Here is a 27,113-nt window from a genome sequence, read left to right on the forward strand (position 1 = left end):
AAAATCCATTTATCTATCAACATTGGATTCATTAAATCAATAAATCAATACTGACTATTACAGGTACTTTCATTTGTATCTACACAGATTACGTATAATAGACTTTCTGATATGTTAGTTAGCATTGCTTTAATAATGACACTTTCAGATACCAGAGGGAAACATGCTTATTACTCATCATTTACATTTATCAACATGGCTATATTTTAGTCTAAAAATAGCAGTTGCTTTACAGAGAAGTTGTTAACACTGAGAACTGTAGCTTGTTATTTATTCCAATATATGTATAAAAAACCGATTATATTCTGACATATGAGTCTATTTCAGACATACAAAATAGAACTCATCCTAGAAGCCATTTAATAAAATCCTTAGGGCAAATGAGTATATTTGAAGACCTGGTTACATCAGAAGATCATCATTCTCTGAATATGTTCTTTTGGTAATTGAGATCATTTCCTGTTACTGATTCTCAGCTTTATGCTTCAGGGAATTTGTGATAAGCTGTTTTTTTGTTCAAGATTTCCTATAATACTCTACCTGGACTAAGGAAAGTCCCAGTTACTGGACTACAAGGCCCTAGGACAAAAAAATCCCTTTTTCCAGTAGTATACTATTGTTATTCTTATGACTCTATCATTTTCATAGTTTTTAAAAATGTAATCTAAAGGGGTAACCTCAGGCTTTAAAGTAATGAAGATAGTAAGTGAATAAGTAAAATATGCTCAATACCCATCTCTGATACCTCTTCAAAAGGAAGAAATGAAACTTCAGACAGAAGAATCCAAACTTCAATAATATAAAAAAATCACTGACCAACCTAAAATAAATATGGATGGAGGAGCCTGGTAGGCTGTAGTCCATGGGGTCACTACTAGTCGGACACAACTGAGCATCTTCACTTTCACTTTTCACTTTCATGCATTGGAGAAGGAAATGGCAACCCACTCCAGCGTTCTTGCCTGGAGAATCCCAGGGATGGGGGAGCCTGGTGGGCTGCTGTCTATGGGGTCGCACAGAGTCGGACACAACTGAAGCAACTTAGCAGCAGCAGCAACAGCAAATTGAATTAATTGAAGGGCAAAATCTGGGCTATCTCTATTCTATGAAAATGATTCAGAATTCCATATATGAAGATGGTAGAGATAAAAAGAAAATGCAAAGAAATGTTAGACAAAAGCTATTTCTACAGGAAGAAATTTCAGGCACTTCCCTCTCCTAAACATTCATTAATAATTTTTACTACTGGTTATTAAAAATCAATATCCATGTTGAATATTCATCTCATTGTTTCCTTTTATTTAGAGTGGTTTAATGTTAAACATGATTTTTAAAAAAAAACTTATACCTTGTTTCTCTAGAATCATAATTGTAGCTCGAATTGTAGCACTGTAGCTAGAATTCTCTAGAATTGTAGCCATTGTAGTCTATATTGGCCAGTGAGTTAATTTGCTGTTGTTGCGCTGTGCTTAGTCATGTCTGACTCTTTGCAGCCCAATGGACTGTAGTCTGTCAGGCTCCTCTGTCCATGGAATTTTCTAGGCAAGAATACTGGATCAGGTTCCCATTTCCTACTCCAGGGGATCTTCTGGACCTAGGGATCGAACCTGCATCTCTTGTGTCTCTTGTGTCTTTTGCATTGGCAGGTGGATTCTTTAGCACTGGGACTTAATTTAGAACCTTACAAAATAATTTTAAAGTTTAGTAGTTATTTTGCAATAATATTCACATGAGGTTGAAAGGTTAACAGTAACTAATTTTCCTAAAAAAAATTGTCTAACTTGACTAGAGAGCCTTTGCTACCACTTTCATTCTCAAACTATTATTTTATTTTTCACTGGTAATGAAAAGATCTTGTTTAAGTCTTGTTTGTTACTTCACAAACTCAGAAATGTCATAAGCAAATCACAGTAACAACTCTCAACAATAAATGTCTTATCTAATGAACTCTTGTCCCCAAAACAACACTAAGAAACCCCAATATATTTAGTAGATTTCTGAATATCATCTCATTCTTTTAAGTATCATTTTAAATTAATTTTAAAAATTCAAACAAGATATAGATTATGATTTTAACAAATTACTTCACTCACATATTCCATTATATTTCTTTGATTTTTAAATTCCTGTTTATTGCATATAAACTCATGGGCATAAAAATCATGAATCCAGCTACCCCTCTATAGTCAAGACTACCAGTTCTGATTGGAACAAAAAAGTGATCTGATTTCCCACTTCATACATGGCCAATTTTTTTAAATCTTTTTTAAAAGTAACTATTAGTAGAGGCATTCTTTCAAATATCCTTAAATAGGAAATGTGATGTACAGATATGATGTGCTAAGTCACTTCCATCATGTCCAACGCTTTTGTGACCCTATGGATGGTAGCCCACCAGCCTCCTCTGTCCATGGGATTCTCCAGGCAAGAATACTAGAGTAGGTTGCATGCCCTCCTCCAGGGGATCTTCCTGACCCAGAGATCAAACCCAGGTCTCTTTCGTCTCCTGCATTTGCAGGCGGGTTCTTTACCACTAGCACCACCAGGGAAGCCCAGTTATGGATGGGGCTCTAAATTCTAAAGAGAATTCCAAAGTCCCCTGGCCTCAGTCTTCTATACAACGTGGGACGCCTTTCTATAATATTAGAGACTAGGTTATAAAATGGTGGCCTAAGGACCATTTGCAGCCCATACACACAGTCTATTTAGCCTGCACAGATTTTTTTTTTTTTTTTTTTTACTTAAATCAACACATAAATCCAGATCTTGCCTTCTCTTGAAAATCTACCTGGAGATGCATTTCTACTGCCCCTTTGGATGAACCATTCCCTCTCTACTTCTCTATAGGTCCCACCAACTCCCATCAGCCCACTTCATTCATCACCATCCTGGTGCTTTAAACATCTGAACATTTCTATCAGTGACCACTGTTTTGGAGAAAAGGTTATCCACTCTGTGGCTAACATCTCCAAGAAAGGGAAGGGAACTCACAGCTTTGCAAGATGACCAATTTCACTGTGAGCAATCTAAACAGTAGAGAGACTTGTCTTGAATACTTTCCAGTTACTCTGTATCCTCAGAAACAAAGTGAGTCTACTCTCTCTTCCACGGGAAAGCTTTCTAGATATCTTAAGATGATTAACCTTCCTAGGTCTTTAGTTCTAATTTAACATCCCCAGAACTCCCAATAGTCCTCATAATAATATATTTTCAAGCCTACCCATGACCCCCGGCGTGCTTCTTTGAATGGATAAACCCCACTTATGATCAATTTTCAACTATTATTTATGAATTCATTCATCATGTACTCTATCAATGTTGTTCTGCACATACAATAAGGTAATATTTCCTTGTTCTATAGCAATGATTTTCAAACTATCTGGTCTCAACACCCCTTTACACTTTTAAAATTCATTGAAGATTCCGATGAACTTTTTGTTTAAGAGAGTTATGTGTATGACATTATATTAGAAATTAAAATTGAAATTAAAAAATATTAGTTCACTTTAAAAATACATGGTAATATAATAGCAAATTTCTATGAATGATAATATAACAGCAAATTTCTATGAAAAAATAAACATTTTCCAAAACAACATAAATTAGTAAGAAAAGCAGTATACATTTTGAAAATATTTTTAGTATCTAACTTAATTAAAGATAGCTGGATTTTTATAACTGTTTCTGCATTTACTCTGTTGCAATATCACACATAGGTAGCCTCTGGGAAAGTAGGAGAGAATGAAAGTACAAAATGTAAATAATATCTTAACATTATTAAATATATTTGACCTTGTGGACCCCTTGAGAGGGTCTCTGGGACCCTTCAGGGGACCTCAGATAATATTTGGGATCCAATCATGCTTTCATTAATATGGCTTAGGTTCCAGTTAGTTTCTCTAGCATCCATGGCATTTTTTTCACTTACCTTGAGCTTGTGGTTAACTAAAATCATTAGCTCTTTCTCAAACAAACTGCTGTCATGTCAATGCAGGCCTTATACATACACTTCCTCACAGATGCCATTTTGTTGCTTTTCGGTTACCCTTTGGTAGTAGACACTGTTGCTGCCCTGCCCAGGTCCGCTTAAGGCCAGCGTACCCATTCACACCCAGCTGTTGGAACTGTTGGCTGATAATACACAGCAGCCCTCTTCCTTCCCTGAATAATTTCTCAGTAATACTGGAGCCATCTTGCTTGGAAGCTGTCTTCCTCTACATCAGGCAATGACAGACTGAAAGTTCAATAAACACTACAGAGTACAAAAGGTCAGCCTCAAGGACACAAGGTGAGACTAATTTGGGGTATCTATGCTCCAGAATTCTAAGGAGATCAGACTAAAGCTCATCTCGAGTGAGACCACAATCTCCCTTAGCTTTTATCGCTTGTTCTTTTCTGCTTCCATCACTCCCTTTCTCCTAAGAACATATCCCTAATAAGTCACTTCAACAGGAATCTCCATCTCAGGCTCAACCTAAGACATTTTTCATTTCATCAAGATTATTACAATATCAACTCTACCATACATTATATTAACTAACCATCTCAGCTGTACATCTAAAATATGCTAAGAGTTCCATTATAAAGTACTGCAGTGGTTCTTAGAGTGTGGTGGTCCCTGTACCAGCAGCATCAGCATAACCTGGGAACTTGTTAGAACTGAAAATTCTCAGGCTTCAATCCAAACCTACTGAATCACAAAGTCCATCACAGAGATATGTCATAAGCAACTAATCCACTACTGTTGGATATTTTAGTTGTTTCTACTTTTTCCTATTATAAATAATAGTAAAATAAATATACTTCCATGTAAAACTTGAAAAAGTTTTAAATGTACACATGTAAAACTTTGTGTACATTTCTAATTATTTTCTGTAATTTACTTTGATGTAAAACCACTGCACCAAAAAGGAAGATAGATGAATAGAGGGAGAGATATGTAATACAGCAAGCACAGCAAAATGTTAATGTCAGAATCCAAGCAATGAGTACATGGATGTTCACTGCAAAATTCTTTTGACTTTTTCGTATGTTTGAAATTTGTTGGGAAATGTTGAAAAAAATTATATTTTATGAAGCTAAATTCCTAGAATTGGAATAGATAATTCATAGTATGCGCACATCTTTAAACTTTGTGAAGTTAAAACATCAACCAGAAAGTGTCAGTTTCCTCACACTGTCAACACCACTTTTTAGTGCTTTTCAAATGTCTGCCAACTTGTTAGGAAAGAACTAGTAATTTATCTTTTAAATCATCATCTCCATGTGCATTTTTGAAGTTAATATATAATGAACTGGAAAGCTTCCTAACATGCTTGGCTTCATATATGATGTTGGTTATTCGAACCATAAAACAGTAATCAGGATTTGAACACCTACTCAACATCCCCTGGAGGAGAAAAATGGCAACCCACTCCAGTACCCTTGCCTGAAAAATCTCATGGACAGAAGAGCCTGGCAGACTACAGTCCAAAGAGCTGCAAAGAGTCGGACACAACTGAGAAACTAAGCACTCAATATACTAAAAACATTACCCAAAAAACCCTTAAATCTATATATAAATCAGGGGCACTTACTTTATTACCAAACACAATATCCTCAAGAATAAATTGCAAAGTAAATTATACAGGCAATGGGACTTCCCTGCTGGTCCAGTGGCTAAAACTCCGAGCTCCCAATGCAGGGGGCTTGGGTTCAAATCCTGGTCAGGGAACTAGATTCCACATGTTGCAACTAAGACCCAGTGCAACCAAATATAAAAATCCCTTGGAGTACTTTTAAAAAACTAAATTTAATTTTAAAAATAAATAAAAAATAAATTATACAGGCAACAGTTACTTCCAGGCCAGCATCATACACAGACAGAAGGGGTTAGGGCTCAACTGTCACCAAAAAAATCTCCTTTCCCATTTTACCAGGATATTTGGAATTTTAAGCATTATATTTGTTTCTTTATGTTGAAGCAATTAGATCCCCACTAATTCAATTTTAAAATTCAAGCATTTTATTTCAATATGGGTTCACATAATTATAGTTCATCCATAAGATGAAATGCAATGGAGCCATTAAAAAAGAACTACAGATATCCACATCTACTGACATGGGAAGATATCCATGCCATACTTGTTCATTGCAGAACACAAGTATGTATGTGTGTGTGTGACAGAAATATGTGTAAGGATACTTCCCAAAATATTCATAGTGGTTACCTTCAGTTGAACGATCTGTGAGAGTTTTTATATATTTTTCTATTGTTTATTTTTACAATGGATATATAAAAATTTTTATTAACAACATAAAGTACAATAAGTCTATTTGCATTTCGATAAAAAGAAAGTTGAAAATATCCCAGAAAACCATTATGCCATGATTAGTACCTTATTAAATTTTAATTTAGCAAGATTTTCAAGTCAAGGTTAAAGTCCCTTAGGGAATGAGACCCAGATCCAGCATATTTTAAAGGACATTGGAGAAAAATTAAAGGTAGACTAGGTAAAGAGATATCCATCATGCATTACTCAGCTGAGGTATAGGCCTGTATTATCCTCAGGGGATTTTACTGAAAAAAATCAGTAAGCAATGGAAGGCATCTGTAGTTTTTAGATCTAAGAGAAACCAAAAGGGTGAAGCCTTGTGACAATCTGTACAGATCCAGAGTGAATCTTAACTTTACCACAGTTCCTGATTTCAATATTAGAGAAGAAAATACCTCTTAGAAATGATGTTCACTTCTCCCCTTACAACAGATTCAGGATCTGGTGGCAGTTAATTTTTTAAATATATTTATCAGATTTAAACTTTTACTTTATACTTTACAAAGACTGAAAAGGAGAACATGATATGTTAAACCACTCACCTCCACAGGAAGAAATGTCTGTACATGAGCAGATGTTCCTTGATGTGACATTGCAGTTCCATTTTTAACTTGAAAATGTGTTTTGCACATGTAGCCATCAGAACAGTCCTGTGTTCCATCAAAGAATACATAAGAAAATGTCAATTATTGTGAGAAATCATCATTCTAAGAACTACAGTGTCTCACAAGTTCCAAATCAAGCAATGAGAAACTAAGTATATTAAGTGAGATGAGACAATATGGATAAATTCATCCAATTCATCCTGCAAACAGTAAGTACTCAATAAATAGAAGTTTTAAGCCCCTACTTTTATCACCTATTAATGATGTTTCCTCTTCTCATAGATTAAATACCTTTTTCCCCCATGCACTTCAAAACATAGAATTCATAGAGCACATAGGTTGGTAGCTGTTTAAAAGTATATCAACTTATAGAAATGTCTTGTCATATAATTAATATTGATATTCATTTCATAGCATATAGAGAAATAGAAATTTTAGGAGGACGTGCATCTTGAAGCTAGAAACAATCCACTGTTTCAATTTACTGCTCAAGGAAAAATCTCCATTATGAGGTCCTGGAGAGGTAATCTTTCACCTCCTTCTAGAGCACTTCCAGGAACCCACATGTCACCCCCTTACACAGCTACCACCTGCATTCTTGTATACAACACACTGTTCGCTGAGAAAGCTTAGTTCTATATTGCACTGAAGTGTGTCCATTTAACCTTAATTAACCAGTTCTAGTTACGCCTTCTAGAGTCTAAACTCGTTTTCAGAGTCATTCTTCAGAGTTAAAGATAATTTCCACTGTTCTCAAATGTTGGAAGGTATGATTTTCAAGCCCTTAACCAGTTGCATTTCTCTCCTGCTGCTTATGTAATGAATGCATACTAAGTCACTTCAGTAGTGTCCAACTCTTTACAAGCCTATGGATGGTAGCCAGCCAGGCTCCTCAGACCATGGGATTCTCCAGGCAAGAATACTGGAGTGGGTTGCCATGCCCTCCTCCAGGAGATCTTTCCAACCCAGGGATCAAACCTGTGTCTCTTAAGTCTTCTACATTGGCAGCCAGGTTCTTCACCATTAGTGTCACTTGGAAAGCCCCTAGTTACATAATCAGTTCAGTTCAGTTCAGTTCAGTTCAGTCGCTCAGTCATGTCTGACTCTTTGCAACCCCATGGACTGCATGCAGCACCCTAGGCTTCACTATCCATCACCAACTCCTGGAGCTTGCTCAAACTCATGTCCATCGAGTCAGTGATGCCATCCAACCATCTCATCCTCTGTCATCCCCTTCTCCTCCTGCCTTCAATCTTTCCCAGCATCAAGGTCTTTTCAAATGAGTCAGCTCTTCGCATCAGGTGGCCAAAGGATTGGAGTTTCAGCTTCAACATCAGTCCTTCCAATGAATATTCAGGACTGATTTCCTTTAGGATGGACCGGTTTGATCCCCTTGTAGTCCAAGGGACTCTCAAGAGTCTTCTCCAGCACCACAGTTCAAAAGCATCAAATTTTCGGCACTCAGCTTTCTTTATGGTCTAACTTTTAAATCCATACATGACTACCAGAAAAACTATAGCTTTGACTAGATGGACATTTGTTGGCAAAGTAATGTCTCTGCTTTTTAATATGCTGTCTAGGTTGGTCATAGCTTTTCTTCCAAAGAGCAAGCCTCTTTTAATTTCATGGCTGCAGTCACCATCTGCAGTGATTTTGGAGCCCCCCAAAATAAGTCTCTCACTGTTTCCATTGTTTCCCCATCTATTTGCCATGAAGTGATGGGATTGGATGCCATGATCTTAGTTTTCTGAATGTTGAGTTTTAAGCCAGATTTTTCACTCTCCTCTTTCATTTTCATCAAGAGGCTCTTTAGTTCTTCTTCACTTTCTGCCATGTGGATAGTGTCATCTCCATATGTGAGGCTATTGATATTTCTCCTGGCAATCTTGATTCCAGCTTGTGTTTCATCCAGCCCAGTGTTTCTCATGATGTACACTGCATATAAGTTAAATAAAGCAGGATGACAATATACAGCCTTGATGTACTTCTTTCCCAATTTGGAACCAGGCTGTTGTTCCATGTCCGGTTCTAACTGTTACTTCTTGACCTGCATACAGATTTCTCAAGAGGCAGGTCAGGTGGTCTGGTATTCCCATCTCTTGAAGAATTTTCCACAGTTTGTTTTGATCCACACAATCAAAGGCTTTGGCATAGTAAATAAAGAAGTAGACGTTTTTCTGGGACTCTCTTGCTTTTTCGATGACCCAGTGGATGTTGGCGATTTGCTCTCTGGTTCCTCTGCCTTTTGTAAATCCAGCTTGAACATCCGGAAGTTCACGGTTCACGTACTGTTGAAGCCAGGTTTGGAGAATTTTGAGCATTACTTTGCTAGCATGTGAGATGAGTGCAATTGTTTGTGCAGTAATCTGAACATTCTTTGGCATTGCCTTTCTTTGGGATTGGAATGAAAACTAACCTTTTCCAATAACACTTACTATTATGATCACTAATAGATGATGTTCATCTAATTGTGATCAGTTTCATTTTTTTAAGGCAAAACTAGTCTGAATTTAGTTCAGTCACACATAAAACTTTAATAACTCTCATGCACATACTCAGGTATTAATGAACATTATTAGTTCTCCACCAAAGTGTCACATTAACATTTGCATTTCAACAGAATTAAAATAGTTATAAATAAGAAAAACATGGTTACTTAATCTGATGTAGTAAAAAAATATATGTACAGAATAGCATTCAAACTAAAAAATTCATAATTCTCTTAAACATTTTTACTAAGATTCACAAATCCAGTTTTTAACTATAAAATAAGGAGATTTTATAGTGTTTGTGAGCCATTTAAAATTGAATATGTTTTCAAATTTGTGTCATGACAACTATGTAAGAGCATTTGATATTAGGTAATGTCTTGGGTTGAATACTGTGTGTGTGTCATCTTTGCACAGGGTCCACACTAATCTTCTCTGGGGTTGAATACTATCCTTCCAAAATTCATATCCACCAGAAACCTTGTTTGTGACCTTATTTGGAGATAGTGTCTATGTAGCTGTAATCAAGATGAGACCATACTAGAATACACTAGACCCTAAATCCAATATAACTTGTGTCCTTATGAGAAGAGGGAAATTTGGCTATGGAAACAGACACATGGGAGAAGGTCATGGGGAGAAAGAGGCAAAGACTGGAGTGGTGCATCTATCACCCAGAGAATTTCAAGATTTCTATCAACTAACCAGAAGCTAGAAAAGGCAAGGAAAGGTTCTTCTCTAGAACCCTTGGAGGGACCATGGCCCGGCTGACACCTTGATTTTCAACTTCCAACTTCAGAACTTTGAGAGAATATATTTCTGTGTTTTAAGCCATAAAGTTTGTGGTACTTTGTTATGGAAGCTCTAGGGAACTAATACAGAAATGATATTTTCTTCAATCTGATGGCCTCTTTATAATTGTTGTTGTTGTTGTTTAGTTTGCTAAGTCCTCCCCGACTCTTTGCAACCCCATGGACTGCAAAATGCCAGGCTTCCCTGTCTTTCACTGTCTCCTAGGATTTGCTCAAACTCAAGTCCATTGAGTCAGTGGTGATGCTGTCCAATCATCTTATCCTCTGTCGCCCTCTTCTCCTCCTGCCCCTAATCTTTCCAGCATCAGAATCTTTTCCAGTGAATCAGTTCTTCTCATCAGGTAGCCAAAGGATTGGAGCTTCAGCTTAAACATCAGTCCTTCCAATGAATATTCAGAGTTGATTTCCTTCAGGATTGACTGGTTTGATCTCCTTCCAGTCCAAGAGATGTTCAAGAATCTTCTCCAGCACCACAACTCAAAAGCATCCATTCTTTGGTGTTCAGCCTTCTTTATGGTCCAACTCTCACATCCATACATGACTACTGGAAAAACCATAGCTTGCATCATACAAATCTTTGTCAGCAAAGTGATGTCTCTGCTTTTTAATATGCTGTCTTGGTTTGCCATAGCTTTCCTCCCAAGAAACAAACGTCTTTTAATTTCACAGCTGCAGTCACTGTCCACAATGATTCTGGAGCCCAAGAAAAGAAAATCTTTCACTGTGTCCACTTTTTCCCCATCTATTTGCAATGAAGTGATGGGATCAGATGCCATGATCTTAGTGTTTTGAATGCTAAGATTTAAGCCAGCTTTTCACTCTCCTCTTTTACCCTCATCAAGAGGCTCCTTAGTTCCTCTTCACTTTCTGCCATTAAAGTGGTATCATCTGCATATCTGACGTGGCTTATACTTCTTGTGGCAATCCTGACTCCAGCTTATGATTCATCCAGCCTGACATTTCACATGATGTAATCTGCATAGAAGTTAATAAGCAGGATTACAATATACAGCCTTGATGTACTCCTTTTCCAACTTTGAACGAGTCCTTTGTTCCATGGCCAGTTCTAACTGTTGTTTCTTGACCTGCAGGCAGGTTTCTCAGGAGGCAGGTAAGGCAGTCTGGCATTCCCATCTCTTTAAAAGTTTTCCAGTTTGTTGTGATCCACAGAGTCAAAGGCTTTAATGTTTTCAATGTAGTAGAAGTTGATGTTTTTCTGGAATTCCCTTGCTTTATCTATGATCCAACAAATGTTGACAATTTGATCTCTGATTCCTCTGCCTCTTCAAAATGCAACTTGTATATCTGGAATTTCTGAGTTCACATACTGTTGAAGCCTAGCCTGAAGCAGTTTTAGCACTGAACTGAAGTGAAAGTCACTCAGTCATACCTGACTCTTTGGGACCCCACAGGGTGTAGCCCATGAGCTCCTCTGTCCATGGAATTCTCCAGGCAAGAATACTGGAGTGGGTTACCATTTCCTTCTCCAAGGGGTTACCAAGTGGGTTCTCCAAGTGGGATACCATTACCTTCTCCAAGTGGGTTACCATTTCCTTCTCACTCAACCCAGGGATCAAACCCAGTTCTCCTGTATTACAGGCAGATTCTTCACCATCTACTGAGAAGATAATTTGAGCATTACCTGTCTAGTATGTGAAATGAACACAATTGTACAGTCGTTTGAACATTCTTTGGCACTGACCTTCTTTGGGACTTGAATGAAAATTGAACTTTTCCAATCTTGTGGCCACTGCTGAGTTTTCCAAATTTCCTGATATATTGAGTGCAGCACTTTAATAGCACCATCTTTAGATTTGTTTGTAGTAATGCTTCCCAAGATCCACTTGACTTCACACACAAAGATGTCTAGCTCTAGGTGAGTGATCACACCATCATGGTTATCCAGGTCATTAAGACCTTTTTGTAGAGTTCTTCTGTGTATTCTTGCTACCTCTTCTTAATCTTTTCTGCTTTTGTTGGGTCCTTGTTGTTTCTGTCCTTTACATGCCCATCCTTGTATACAATATTCCCTTTGCATCTCCAATTTTCTTGAAGAGATCGCTAGTCTTTCCCATTCTATTGTTTTCCTCTATTTCGTTTCATTGTTCACTTAAAAAGGCATTCTTATCACTCCTTGCTATTCTCTGGAACTCTGCATTCAGTTGGTATATCTTTCCCTTTCTTCCTTGCTTTTTGCTTCTCTTCTTTTCTCAGCTATATTTGAAGCTTCCTCAGACAATCACTTTGCTTTCTTGCATTTCTTTTTTGGGGGATGGTTTTGGTCACTGCCTCCTATACAGTGTTACAAACCTCCATCCATAGTTTTTCAGACACTCTGTCTACCAGATCTAATCCCTTGAATCTGTTCTTCACCTCCACTGTATAATCATAAAGGATTTGATTTAGGTCATACCTGAATGGTCTAGTAGTGGTCCGTACTTTCTTCAATTTAAGCCTGAAGCTTGCGGTAAGGATCTCTGTGATCCGAGCCACAGTAAGCTCTAGGTCTTTTGGCAGGGGGGGTGGGGGTGGGTAACTGTATAGAGCTTTTCCATCTTCAGCTGCAAAGAATACAATCAATCTGACTTCGGTACTGACCATCTGGTGATGTCCATGTGTAGAGTAGTCACTTGTGTTGTTGGAAGAGGGTATTTGCTATGACCAGTGTGTTCTCTTGACAAAACTCTGTTAGCCTTTGTCCTGCTTCAGTTTGTACTCCAAGACCAAACTTGCCTGTTACTCCAGGTATCTCTTGACTTCCTACTTTTGCATATCAATCCTCTATGACAAAAAGGACTTTTTTTTTTTTTTTTTTTTTTGGTATTAGCTCTAGAAGGTCTTGTAAGTCTTCATAGAATCACTCAGCTTCAGCTTCTTTAGCATTAGTGGTGTGAGCATAGATTGGATCACTCTGATGTTGAATGGCTTGCTTCGCAAATGAACCAAGACCATTCTTTTGTTTTTGAGGTTGCACCCAAGTATTGCAATTTGGACTCTTTTGTTGGCTATCAGTTCAGTTCAATTCAGTCGCTCAGTCATGTCCAACTCTGCGACCCCATGAACTGCAGCACGCCAGGCCACACTGTCCATCACCAACTCCCGGAGTTCACTCAGACTCATGTCCATCAAGTCAGTGATGCCATCCAGCGATCTCATCCTCTGCCATCCCCTTCTCCTCCTGCCTTCAATCCCTCCCAGCATCAGAGTCTTTTCCAATGAGTCAACTCTTTGCATGAGGTGGCCAAAGTATTGGACTTTCAGCTTCAACATCAGTCCTTCCAAAGAACATCCAGGACTGATCTCCTTCAGAATGGACTGGTTGGATCTCCTTGCAGTCCAAGGGACTCTCAAGAGTCTTCTCCAACACCACAGTTCAAAAGCATCAATTCTTCGGCACTCAGCTTTCTTCATAGTCCAACTCTCACATCCATACATGACCACAGGAAAAACCATAGCCTTGACTAGATGGATCTTTGTTGGCTATCAGGGCTACTCAATTTCTTCTAAGGGATTCTTGCCCACAGTAGCAGATATAATGGTCACCTGAATTAAATTTGCCTATTCCCATCCATTTTAGTTCACTGATTCCTAAAATGTCAGTGTTCACTCTTGCCATCTCCTGCTTGACCACATCCAGTTTACCTTGATTCAGGGACCTAACATTCCAGGTTCTTATGCAATATTGTTCTTTACATCTTAGGACTTTGCTTTCATCACCAGACACATCCACAGCTGAGTGTTGTTTCCACTTTGGCCCAGCCTCTTCCTTCTTTCTGGAGCTATTTCTCTGCTCTTCCTCAGTAGCATAATAGACACCTTCTGACCAGGGGGGCTCATCTTCCAGTGTCATATCTTTTTGCCTTTTCATACTATTCATGGGGTTCTCAAGGCAAGTATACTGGAGTAGTTTGTCTTTCCTTCCTCCAGTGGACCGTTTTGTCAGAACTCTCCACTATGACCCGTCCATCTTGGGTGGCCCTGCACAGCATGGCTCATAGCTTTATTTAGTTACACAAGCCCCTCGGCCACAACAAGGCTGTGATCCATACCTCTCAGTCAGTTGGACTGTCCTCCCTCTAGATTCACACAGAGAACCTGCTGTTTGATCATGATCAATACTAGTCCTGGTTGATCATGATCAATACTAGTTCTGGTTGACTGCAGTCAACTCATTCAGACTGGCTGATGACACCATCATAGATGGTTAAACATCCTGAATATCCTTTCTACCTGTAAAATAAGCTATTAAGTATCAAATACTATTATCTTTTATTATTTCACTAAGGTTCTAAATTTTGTAGCTGAAATTATTGTATTTCCAGTGAAAGCTATTCTCTTTTCTCCTATATTTGACCCAGAAAGGCAAAACTCTGGCAGTATTGGCAGCCGTTATGTAATTAAATGGAGCCTGAGGATAAAGCCAACGCAGAGGGAACAAGACCATAACATGCATAAGATTCTGATTACACTATTTATACCAACTATACCTGAAGCTAGCTCTGCCCTCAAATTTTCAATTACATGGCCCCCAAAAGTCCCTTCTTGGCTTTATCCAATATGAATTGGGTTTTCTGTCACTTGCAACCAAACTAGTCTTTTTATAAAATGACATATATTGTGTTTATTAGTTGAAAACGAGAAGATTTTCTACTGTATTTGTATTATCATTCATTATGATAATCAATAGTTGATTATATATAAGATTTACCAAATACAATAAAACCAGAATAGTATGTGTTTCTGAGAAAAAGTGCTCACAGTCTGCAATTTTCTGGCAATATAAGGAAAAAGTCTTAGGATGTTCAGAGAAAAGTTAGAGCTAAATTGTGTGTACTGCATATAATCCATCAAATGAGGGTAACTGTTCTATTTTGTATTTTTAATACCTGAGTGTTGGTCACACAACCTCTTCCTAAGGGAAGCTATAACTTAGTAGAACTCTAATTACAATGCAAAATACACCTCCTTTGACATCAAAGAGGTGAGTCAGAAATTCCTGTGCATCTATGTTATAAAATCTAAATAAATTACCTGGTATCTGTTTCAATGAGTTAGGATAGAGATGTGTCACTTTCAATGTTACTTATAATTTAAACAATTTAAATTTCCATTTTAGGTAATTTCTGATACTATTTATTAATGTCTACAGAGAAGTGCAAAAGAGTTTTTATTTTTTACCTCAGCCTATATTTGGTCATGGTGATTTTCTTTTCACTATCAATCTCTTAATAGTCAAGATTAGCCTTAAAAAATTAAATATGGAAAAAGAAGAGTTTTACAGTATTTCAAACATTTACTTTCACAGAAGTAGGCCTTTCTCCCACATCATTTTAACTTAAGATATAAAAATATGTTTTGTTCCTCACTATTGAAGGATGCTTTTTTTAGAAACAACAAACGTAAAAGTATGAGAACTGCCCTCTAAATTAGCACTACAGTCCATCAAGCCAGGCAAACAGAATTGAACTCAAACCTCCCCCTGAAGATTCCAATGGACATTCCTCTCTAGCTTACCTGTAGTCTTACTGTACTTACTATAGCTTACAATTTAGCATTAGCCTCTTTAACTTTTTAACATTGATTAGTCTCACTTTCCCCAATGATCCTAAGCTCAGGCCTAGGTAAGCCCTATCGCTAGAGGAAGGGTGGTCCTTACTGTAGAATCTGGACTGTCTTCCACATAAAAACCTTATCCCCACAGAGTATGAAAACACCCTGGACCTTCATGGGAGGAGATGGAACAAAAGCAACCTTATACCTCACCCAGTTCCACCCTCCTGCTTTAGCAATAAGAAGGTGAAGGACTGAAGTACTTTGAAGAGACTTGTCCTACAGCCAGTTAGGGGCAGAGCTGGGAGTGAAAAGTAGGTCTCGTGGCCTGAGTTCTTTCTACTATACTAAGCAAGTTATTCCAGAGAGCGGGATGAGAGCAGAAAGCCCCTCAATGATGCTCATGGGCAGGGGGAAGCCAGATTCTGCACATGGAATAGCTCATGCCACTCAAATGCAGTCTGGGACCACAGCCACAGCATCACCCGGGAGCTTGTTAGACATGCAGAATCCCAAGCCCACGACAGACCTCCTGCATCGAAATCTATATTTAACAGGATCCCAGGTGATCCGGATGTACAATCAGAAGCCCTGAGGCAGGAAGACCACAATCCCTGCCTCAAAGAGATAGCAAACTATATTAAACAGTGGTTCTCAATGCTAGCTGCACATATGACTCACCTGAGGAGTTCTGAAAATGCTGTTACTAGGGTGCCCCCTCAGACCAGTGAAGTCAGAATCTTCCCAGTAGACTCCAGTGAGAAGCCAGGGCAGAGAACCACTGCACTAACTTCACTGGAGTCCCTTTCTGAACTCTGAAAACAGAACCAACCATGGTCTCTGCAGCTGCCTCAAGAAAAAAAGGCCACAGACAGCTCCCAAATTTCAGGAATTCCAGGACTCACTCAGAGCCCTCCATATGCTAAACTTGCTGCTCTGGATGCTCATCTTGTCATTTCAAATGTGCTGAGACTGCTTTTTAAGTGGTCTTCACTACTGTCTCAAACCCCCCTCGCCAGCAACTCGCCCGGCCTTGACTGTAGCAAGGTTACCTGTAACAGCCGGTAATCTGGTAACTTTAAAACCATCCCATATCCAGCTACACTTCTGCTATTAGGACTCCTTGCTGCCTACCCCCACATAGCAGCTTGCTCCACACTGTCACTACAGGATAGAAACTACCAGAAATGCAGGTGCTTTATGTAACCCAGACACCGCTAATAAAGACAACACTCAATCACAGTCAAAACTCTTCATGTTATCTACATGAAATATCAAAATAAGGACTAAAGATTTAAATGAGAAAAACAATACCATAAATGTGCTCAATGTAAACACTGGAAGACTATAAAAGCTCTTATTCATTCATCTATTTATTCTTATTATTTTATTTTCTTATTTTTGGCTACACAGCTTGCAGGACTCTATTTCTCTGACTAGGGATCCAACCTGTGCCCCCTGCAGTGGAAACGCAGAATCTTAACTACAGGATCACCAAGGAATTCTCTAAAAATTCTTAAAAGATATTTACAAAGCAAATAAAAACTTTGACATCACATAAAATATGCACTCAATATGCCAGCAAATTTGGAAAATTTAGCAGTGGCCACAGGACTGGAAAAGGTCAGTTTTCATTCCAATCCCAAAGAAAGGCAATGCCAAAGAATGGTCAAACTACCACACAATTGCACTCATTTCACATGCTAGTAAAGTAATGCTCAAAATTCTCCAAGCCAGGTTTCAGCAGTATGTGAACCATGAACTTTTAGACATTCAAGCTGGTTTTAGAAAAGGCAGAGGAACCAGAAATGAAATTGCCATCATTCACCAGATCATCGAAAAAGCTATAGACTTCCAAAAAAACATCTATTTCTGCTTTATTGACTATGCCAAAGCCTTTGACTGTGTGGATCACAAAAAACTGTGGAAAATCCTTATAGAGATGGGAATACCAGACCACCTGACCTGCCCCTTGAGAAACCTGTATGCAGGTCAGGAAGCAACAGTTAGAACTGGACATGGAACAAAAAACTGGTTCCAAATAGGAAAAGGAGTACGTCAAGGCTGTATATTGTCCACCTGCTCATTTAACTTATATGCAGAGTACATCATGAGAAACGCTGGGCTGAAAGTAGCACAAGCTGGAATCAAGATTGCTGGGAGAAATATCAATAACCTCCGATATGCAGATGACACCACGCTTATGGCAGAAAGCGAAGAAGAACTAAAGAGGCTCTTGATGAAAGTGAAAGAGGAGAGTGAAAAAGTTGGCTCAAAGCTCAGCATTCAGAAAACTAAGATCATGGCATCCTATCCCATCACTTCATGGGAAATAGATGGGGAAACGGTGGAAACAGTGTCTGACTTTATTTTTCTTGGCTCCAAAATCACTGCAGATGGTGATGGCAGCCAGGAAATTAAAAGATGCTTACTCCTTGGAAGGAAAGTTATGACCAACCTTGACAGCATATTATAAAGTAGAGACATTACTTTGCCAACAAAGGTCCATCTAGTCAAGGCTATGGTTTTTCCAGTGGTCATGTACGGATGTGAGAGTTGGACTATACAGAAAGCTCAGCACAGAAGAATTGATGCTTTTGAAGTGTGGTGTTGGAGAAGACTCTTGAGAGTCCCTTGGGAGGCAAGGAGATCCAACCAGTCCATCCTAAAGGAGATCAGTCCTGGGTGTTCATTGGAAGGACTGATGTTGAATCTGAAACTCCAATATTTTGGCCACCTGACTCTTGAAAGTCCCTTGGACTGCAAGGAGATCCAACCAGTCCATTCTAAAGGAGATCAACCCTGGGTGTTATTTGGAAGGAATTATGCTAAAGCTGAAACTCCAGTACTTTGGCCACCTCATGCGAAGAATTGACTCATTGGAAAAGACTCTGATGCTGGGAGGGATTGGGGGCAGGAGGAGAAAGGGATGACAGATGATGAGATGGCTGCATGGCATCACTGACTTGATGGACATGAGTTTGAGTGAACTCCGGGAGTTGGTGATGGACAGTGAGGCCTGGCATGCTTCAATTCATCAGGTCACAAAGAGTCGGACACGACTGAGCGACTGAACTGAACTGAACTGATGCAAAGAGCTGACTCATTGGAAAAGGCCCTGATGTTGGGAAAGATTGAAGGCAGGAGGAGAAGGGGACGACAGAGGATGAGATGGTTGGATGGCATCACCGACTCAATGGACATGAGTTTGGGTAAACTCCGGGAGTTGGTGATGGATAGGGAGACCTGGCATGTTGCGGTTCATGGGGTTGCAAAGAGTCGGACATGACTGAGAGACTGAACTGATTAAAATATTAATAAATTCTATTGCATAGAAAAATTCTTAAAGTCAAAAGGCAAATATCAAAATGTGAAAAAAAGATTTGTAGCTCAAATAGAAAAGGACTAATCTGTCGACATGTAAATAGCTTTAATTTCCTCAATACATAACAGTTCTAACAAACCATTAAGAAAAAGCCCAATAGCCCAATAGAAAAACGAGCAAAGAATATAAATAGATAAAAGAGGAAGTATACATGGATCAGTCACTTCAGTCACTCAGCCGTGTCCGACTCTTTGTGACCCCATGAATTGCAGCACACCAGGCCTCCCTGTCCATCACCAACTCCCGGATTTCACTCAGACTCATGTCCATCAAGTCAGTGATGCCATCCAGCCATCTCATCCTCAGTCGCCCCCTTCTCCTCCTGCCCCCAATCCCTCCCAGCATCAGAGTCTTTTCCAGTAAGTCAACTCTTCGCATGAGGTGGTCAAAGTACTGAAGTTTCAGCTTTGGCATCATTCCTTCCAAAGAAATCCCAGGGTTTATCTCCTTCAGAATGGACTGGTTGGATCTCCTAGCAGTCCAAGGGACTCTCAAGAGTCTTCTCCAACACCACACTTCAAAAGCATCAATTCTTCCGTGCTCAGCTTTCTTCACAGTCCAACTCTCACATCCATATATGACTACTGGAAAAATCGCAGCCTTGACTAGACAGACCTTTGTTGGCAAAGTAATGTCTCTGCTTTTCAATATGCTATTTAGGTTGGTCACAACTTTCCTTCCAAGGAGTAAGCGCCTTTTAATTTCATGGCTGCAATCACCATCTGCAGTGATTTTGGAGCCCCCCAAAATAAAGTCTAACACTGTTTCCACTGTTTCCCCATCTATTTCCCATGAAGTGATGGGACCAGATGCCATGATCTTAGTTTTCTGAATGGATATTAATCATATAAAAATATGTTCAATGTTACCAATAAGAAAAATGCAAATTAAAACTATGTGACACCATCTTTTACCTATCAGATCAGCAAAAATCAGAAAGTATGAAATACACTGTGGATAAAACAGGCAGGCACTCTCATACATTGCCAAGGATAGGGTAGTTTAAATTAGTGTAACCTCCCTGTAGAGCAAGATGGCAATATAAATCCAAACTTAAAATGCACCTACTTTCCATCCAGAAATGGTACTTCCAGCAATTTATCATACAGAAATAGCTGTATATGTAGGAAGTAAAATTTATTAGTGATATGTATTAAAATATTGTTGTAATAGCACAATATTGGAAATAACCTAAAAGTTCATTGGTGAGGATTGGTTAAATAAATTACAGTATTAAAAAAAAAATTATGGTATACCCAAATAATAGAATGCTATGCAGTAATAAAAAAGTGAGTATGTTTAATAAGTATTCATATGGGATAATAATCAAAATAGATCATTAAGTTAAAAAATATGCAGAATAGCAAGTATATGTATTATGCTACAATTTGTTTCAATATAAATTCATGTGCTTGTGTATACTGAAAATATCTGAAAGGACACCCAAGACACTGGTATGAGTGGTGACCTCTGAGGTCTGGGTAAGAAGAGTGGGAGGGTTAGGAAGGAAACTTACATTTTTAGTGACAAACCCTTTAGTCCTTATAAATGAAAAACACTGTATGTTAAACAAATACTCTATTGATTGTCTTTTGAATGGTATACCTCCAGGCCATCACATTGCTGCATTGGATTCCAATCATGAATTTCTCGGGAAAAAATGTTCTATAAGCCTTAAAGAACTCTAGAGAGATGAGCAAGTTTTCTAGTGTTGTACTAAATGCCTACTGGATGGAGATCTAAGGATTTCCTAACAGAACATGTTTGGGTCTGCTTTCTTACAAGCTGTCATAAGCTATGCCACCCAGAGAGCTATGATATGCTTGCCAGAATCTAGCTACCCAAATAACTATGGGGTTTTTGAAGCTGAATTTTAATAAGCTTTAAACAATCTACTCTAGAAAACTGCTGTCTAAAAAATTAGGTGGTTATCTAAGGGCCTCCACCCTGCTTTGGAATAAAGGATTGTATATAGGACATAAAGTCCAAGTTAACTATCAAGAATGACCAGCTACCAGAAGGGTTGGCAATGCCATTGGGGAGGAATTAAGAGGAAGTTTCTAGGTCACTGCCAGCACTGAACAAACAACAGGACCTGCAAGGCCAATGTAACCTTGAGGAACAGGCCAAACCTAGGCCACAGATCTCAAGAGGTTGTTCCTTCCTTCTGTAAGAGATCAAACCAATACAACCAGCAGCTATCCAGAGTTAATTAATCTTGAGGGCAAAAAAAAAAAAAGAAGGAAAACTGCTGCTGAAAAGCAAAGCTTACACTGGGTGGTTCAGACAATAAACTAGTATCTGTTCATTTTTTTTAAGCCTAAAACTTAGATGGTAAAGAAAGGTGACTGATAAGGATTTCAAGATCCTCCAGAACACAATTTTGAATATGTTAAAATGTCTCCTTGTGCCCAGTCTCACTAATCCATACTGCTACACCTTCTCAATACATGTGTCGAAGTTGACCACGGCTGACTCTGATACCTCTGAGTCAATATCAAGAGTGACTAGATCCAGTCAAAGCAATTCATGGCCTTTGACTTGCAAAAATTCAAAAAGCCAAAAACTTAAGAAAACAAAAATCCTAAAGTAAGTGTACAACATATTTCACCCTTGAAAAAGACCTCTGTACATCTTTTCCCTGGACTTGTGGTATTTTAGTTTATTAAACATGGCACAGCCATTATTGAACAATCCATCAACACCTTTTGGGGAAAGAGTTGGAGATACACCTCAGATAAAGAACCTGCCTGCCAATGCAGGAGACATAAGAGACGCAGGTTCCATCCCTGGGCTGGGAAGATCCCCTGGAGAAAGCAACAGCAACCCACTCTAGTATTCTTGCCTGGAGAATCCCGTGGACATAGGAGCCTGGCAGGCTATGGTCCATGGGGTCACACAGAGTCGGACATGACTGAAACGTCTTCCTTCTGGGAAGGCATTCCGTCTTCTAGATGTGTTGTCCCATCCAATAGAGGCCAATATCCCTTGCTTCACCATTTGCAGAACATGACCCATAATGATTATTGCCTTTATCTGTGTAACCTAAGGTGTGAATGCGTACTGAACACATTGGTTCACTAGCAGGGAATTAAACCACAAAACATGGTGAGCACTGTTCCTTGATTGGAAGTTTTCTAGCTCTGCCCAGTTTAAAAGAGCTTTCTTAGTGTGGTCATGGTATGAAACTTAAAGATAATCTGTGGGATCTTAACTTGAAATATTCTCTCTAAAGCAGCCATGTGGCCAAGGGTTATACTACTGCCTTCTATCAGAATATTTAGTAGCAGTTACTCTTGTTTATACTAGCATGCTCATTACAGACTCTAATTAGGTTTAAAGTTCTAATCAACCTATAAACAAAGCACAGAGGAGTAATTATAGTTGCTTAACAGAATCTAATTATTATAAAGCTTGATGATGTAAAAATAATAATATAATTAATTTTAAAAATAAGGAGGAACAGAAAGGAATGTGGGATACAGTATGCTGCTGCTGCTGCTAAGTCACTTCAGTTGTGTCCGACTCTGTGCGACCCCATAGACGGCAGCCCACCAGGCTCCTCTGTCCCTGGGATTCTCCAGGCAAGAACACTGGAGTGGGTTGCCATTTCCTTCTCCAAAGCATGAAAGTGAAAAGTGAAAGTGAAGTCACTCAGTCGTGTCTGACTCTTAGCAGCCTCAGGAACTGCAGCCTACCAGTCTTCTCTATCCATGGGATTTTCCAGGCAAGAGTACTGGAGTGGGGTGCCAGTGCCTTCTCTGGGATATAGTATAAGTACACTAAATTCCTTATCTATCATAGCAGGAATCAATAGTTTTTGTCCAAAGATTAGATATTAGGAAGAAGAAGTATATTGTTAAAGGTTGCAGGAATCACTGTGAGAATAAACATGGGGTTATTCTTTACCAATAGGGGATCCTTTAAACAAACTTAAATCATCCATATGATGGAATACTATGTAGCTATCAGAAATAATGAGATAACTCTATATATGCTCACTAAGAAAGATGTCCATTGTGTAATATTAGGTGGAAAAAGTAATTTATAAAACAATGACCCCATTTATGTAAATGTTTTAAGTGTGCATACATCCACATGTACATAGAAAACAAACTACAGAATTGAGTCAGAGGAACCAGTTCACGCCGGAGCCAGGGCAGCAGCGTAGCGGTCAGAAGCGGCCGCTGCGCGGAACTCTGAGGAAAATCTTTCACCAGGTGGACAGGCAGCCTCCGCCGCAGCAGCAGCAGCATGGGGAAGGGCGACCCCAACAAGCCGCGGGGCAAGATGTCTTCGTACGCCTTCTTCGTGCAGACCTGCCGCGAGGAGCACAAGAAGAAGCACCCCGACTCCTCAGTCAATTTCGCAGAGTTTTCCAAGAAATGTTCCGAGAGATGGAGGACTATGTCGGCCAAGGAAAAGTCCAAGTTCGAAGACATGGCAAAAAGTGACAAAGCTCGCTACAACAGGGAGATGAAAAATTATGTTCCTCCTAAAGGTGACAAGAAGGGAAAGAAAAAAGATCCCAACGCTCCGAAAAGGCCTCCATCTGCCTTCTTCCTGTTTTGCTCCGAACATCGCCCAAAGATCAAAAGTGAACACCTTGGCTTATCCATTGGGGATACTGCAAAAAAACTGGGTGAAATGTGGTCTGAGCAGTCAGCCAAAGATAAACAGCCATATGAACAGAAAGCAGCTAAGCTAAAGGAGAAATACGAAAAGGATATTGCTGCATACGGTGCCAAGGGCAAGAGTGAAGCGGGAAAAAAGGGCCCTGGCAGGCCGACAGGCTCCAAGAAGAAAAATGAACCAGAAGATGAGGAGGAAGAAGATGAAGATGAGGAGGAGGAGGAGGAGGAAGACGAGGAATAAATGGCTATCTTGTAATGATGTGTGTGGAGTGTGCGTGTGTGCTCAGGCAATTGTTTTGCTAAGAATGTGAATTCAAGTGCAGCTCAGTATTAGCTTCAGTATAAAAACTGTACAGATTTTTGTATAGCTGATAAGATTCTTTGTAGAGAAAATACTTTTTTATAAATGCAAGCTGTGGCTTTTGAGGGGCTACTACATACAGTTAGAGTTTCAAGCTTCTGATGTTAAATGTTTCTAAATATTTAATGGTTTCTTTAATTTCTTGATTTGTGTATGGTAGCACAGCAAACTCATAGAAAGCATCAATAGCAACTTTTGGGTTTTCTAGAATGAGAATGTTGCGTTTTGTTTTGTTTTTTTTAATTTTGTAATAAAATTATATATATTATTCCTAAAAAAAAAAAAGAATTGAGTCAGAGGAGGTGGAAAGAAATAGTTTCAACTGTATTTTATATATCTATATATTATTAGAATTTTTATAATGATCATATATTTTTTCCTTGTAAAAGTTATTAAATTAAATATAAAAATTCACTTCATGAAAAAAAAAAGTAATACTGTGCTTTCCTTCCACTCTCTGCAGTCAATAATACTCTAAGAACCATAAAATGTTCTTGCATACAATATTAACTTTTATTTTCTCTCCTTTCTAAACTTATCATCTAGTTGCTAAACAAAAACAAGGCCAGTGCTTTTCGTAGGTCACTACCTAATTATAGTATACCTTCACTTTGCTTCTTCAGTAGACACTGTTTTACATCACTTAGCGCCTTCACTTTTAAATTCCATCAATTAAAACTTGCTGGGAACCCCAGCAGTGTGCTTGTTTCTGTAAGAAGTTAGTTTTCTCACATCAGTCCTACTCCCTTTCCCTGGCAGGACTCTTAGACCTGCCAAGTCACTCTCCTTTTTACCTCTAATCCCTGTCAACTTCTTAGATGAGCAGGAGAACACATTGCTCAAAGGCAATGGCACCCCACTCCAGTACTCTTGCCTGGACAATCCCATGGACAGAGGAGCCTGGTAGGCTGTAGTCCATGGGGTCGCTAAGAGTCAGACACGACTGAGCGACTTCACTTTCACTTTTCACTTTCATGCGTTGGGAAACGAAATGGCAACCCACTCCAGTGTTCTTGCCTGGAGAATCCCAGGGACGGGGGAGCCTGGTGGGCTGCCGTCTATGGGATCGCACAGAGTCGGACATGACTGAAGCGACTTAGCAGCAGCAGCAGCAGAACACATTGGTCTCCCCTACCCCCAAGGCAGGTTAAACCCCAGCAAGGGCAGTGATCGCAGGGTATAAAGAGCAGAAGAAAATCCACCATTTGTCAGGTCAGAAAAGCAAGTTACTGGACCAATTTGATGACCTTATTGAGGAGAGGGAGATGTAGATGAGTACACATGCTTATTGTTGATGCACACAGCCTGCTTATTTCATACAAAGTTTTTAAAAATGGTTATAGTGTAAATAATGCTAAATCCCTTCTCTTTTTGGAGCCAAAGCATCAAAAGTAAGTTTAGGTCACATTAGTCCCATTTTCTTTAATAACAGTTTCAACAGAGAAAAATGTTAACAATGTTAAGTTTCACTATTAATCATTTTGTGGGATTTCATTCTCTTTTCTCTCTTTCAACTTTTAATAAATGTTTTTCAGGTTCTTTTCAACTTGCCCCCGTTGAAAGTTTTCAATTTTCAGTTCATGGATGTGGGACCTCCATATGTATCCTCCTATTTTTTATTAAACAATCTGGTTTTGTTTCCAAGAGCATTCCTGCCTATTTGTGCCTGAGGAATGGCCAACAAAACTAACACTGTAACTGACTGGAGGGGAGGATGTGGGAGGCCTGCTGTAGGAAAAATAAATTTTTCTCTCTTTGTTTCTACTTTCAGCTTAACTTTATAGAGATTTTACCATATTTTGTTTGCTCTAGATGAAATGTTCCCAAAGTTGCTCTTCTAATATCATAGACAAGAAAACATAAAGATGAACCCAAGTTCTGACCTTCTCCATCCTGATTTCTAAATTTGAAGTTAATCTGAATCTTATTCCTATTCTAAATAATTTCTTTTTATAAAAGCATCTGTTATAAGGGACTTATTCAAGAAAATTAAGAGTATTAAAGTGATTTTATACTTAATGAAATAAATTGAAGGAAATTTGATAGACAGTAGAGAATTATCAGGGTAGCAAATTGTCACTTTCACTTCAAAACACAGTCCTTGCAAAGTTGTATAAATAATTTATTAACTTTCCTAGTTTTTCATACAATGAAGGGTACCTGAGCTTGAGCAGTTTTAACTGGAAGAAGGATTCTGCTGTGTGGGAAAGGAAGTGAGCAAGGCCTTCCTGATATGGGTGCATACAAAGTATAGCAAAATGGGTGGCTGAAAACAACAAAGATGAATTCTTTTACAGGTCTAGATCTGGAAGCCAGAAATCCAAAATCAAGGTTTGTCAGGGCCATGCTCTTTCTTTGCGCTCTAAGGGAGAAATTTTCCTTGCCTCCCTGCTAGATATTGGTGGTTGTCAACTTGTAGACATATCACTCCGTTGTTTGCCTCTATATTTACATGCCTTCTTTACCATGCGTCTGTATCTCAGTGTCTAAATCTCCCTCTTCTTAGAAGGAAATCAGTCAGATTACATTTAGGACACACTCTAATCCAGTATGGCCTCATCTTAACTTGATTATATCTGCAAAGACTCTATTTTCAAATAAAATCACACTCACAGGTTCTGGGTGGACATGAACCTGTGGGGACACTACTCAACCAGGGCAGGTGAAGAGGCAGGAAAAGATGGAAGAATGGCAGTCCACAGCTCCCGCATGGAACACAGAGGCGCCCTGCCCAGAATAGCTGAAGGGCCAGACCCTCAGAAGCTGCTCCAGCCTGAGGACACTAAGGCCGATTCTCACAGTTGTTGCTGGAAACCAAAAGGGTTCTGACCAATAATAGGGATGAAAGTACTGAAAGCTTTCAGAAAAGGCTGCACTGCAGTACAATCACTGTTTTTATGAGTGGGACCTGGATAATGTGAGACTGAAGACTTTACTGGAGTCATCCTACCTGCCAAAAAGGG

The 27,113-nt window shown here is 39.0% G+C and overlaps 1 protein-coding gene and 1 pseudogene across 4 annotated transcripts in view; one reads left to right on the plus strand and one right to left on the minus strand.

Moving 5' to 3' along the window:
• The window catches only part of ATG10 (autophagy related 10), a 277,175-nt gene that overhangs the window by 187,581 nt on the left and 62,481 nt on the right, over positions 1–27,113 (minus strand). For all 3 annotated transcript variants that reach the window (XM_005683389.3, XM_005683388.3, XM_005683386.2), the window contains exon 3: positions 6,857–6,964. In XM_005683389.3, the coding sequence (XP_005683446.1) occupies positions 6,857–6,964 (108 nt within the window). The remainder of the gene's footprint in view (positions 1–6,856; positions 6,965–27,113) is intronic.
• On the plus strand, positions 23,282–24,387 carry LOC108636339 (annotated as a pseudogene). The gene has a single exon (XR_001918278.1). The product of XR_001918278.1 is annotated as a high mobility group protein B2 pseudogene (transcript).

Source organism: Capra hircus, chromosome 7, assembly GCF_001704415.2.
Source record: "Capra hircus breed San Clemente chromosome 7, ASM170441v1, whole genome shotgun sequence".
In the NCBI taxonomy this organism is placed as follows: domain Eukaryota; kingdom Metazoa; phylum Chordata; class Mammalia; order Artiodactyla; family Bovidae; genus Capra; species Capra hircus.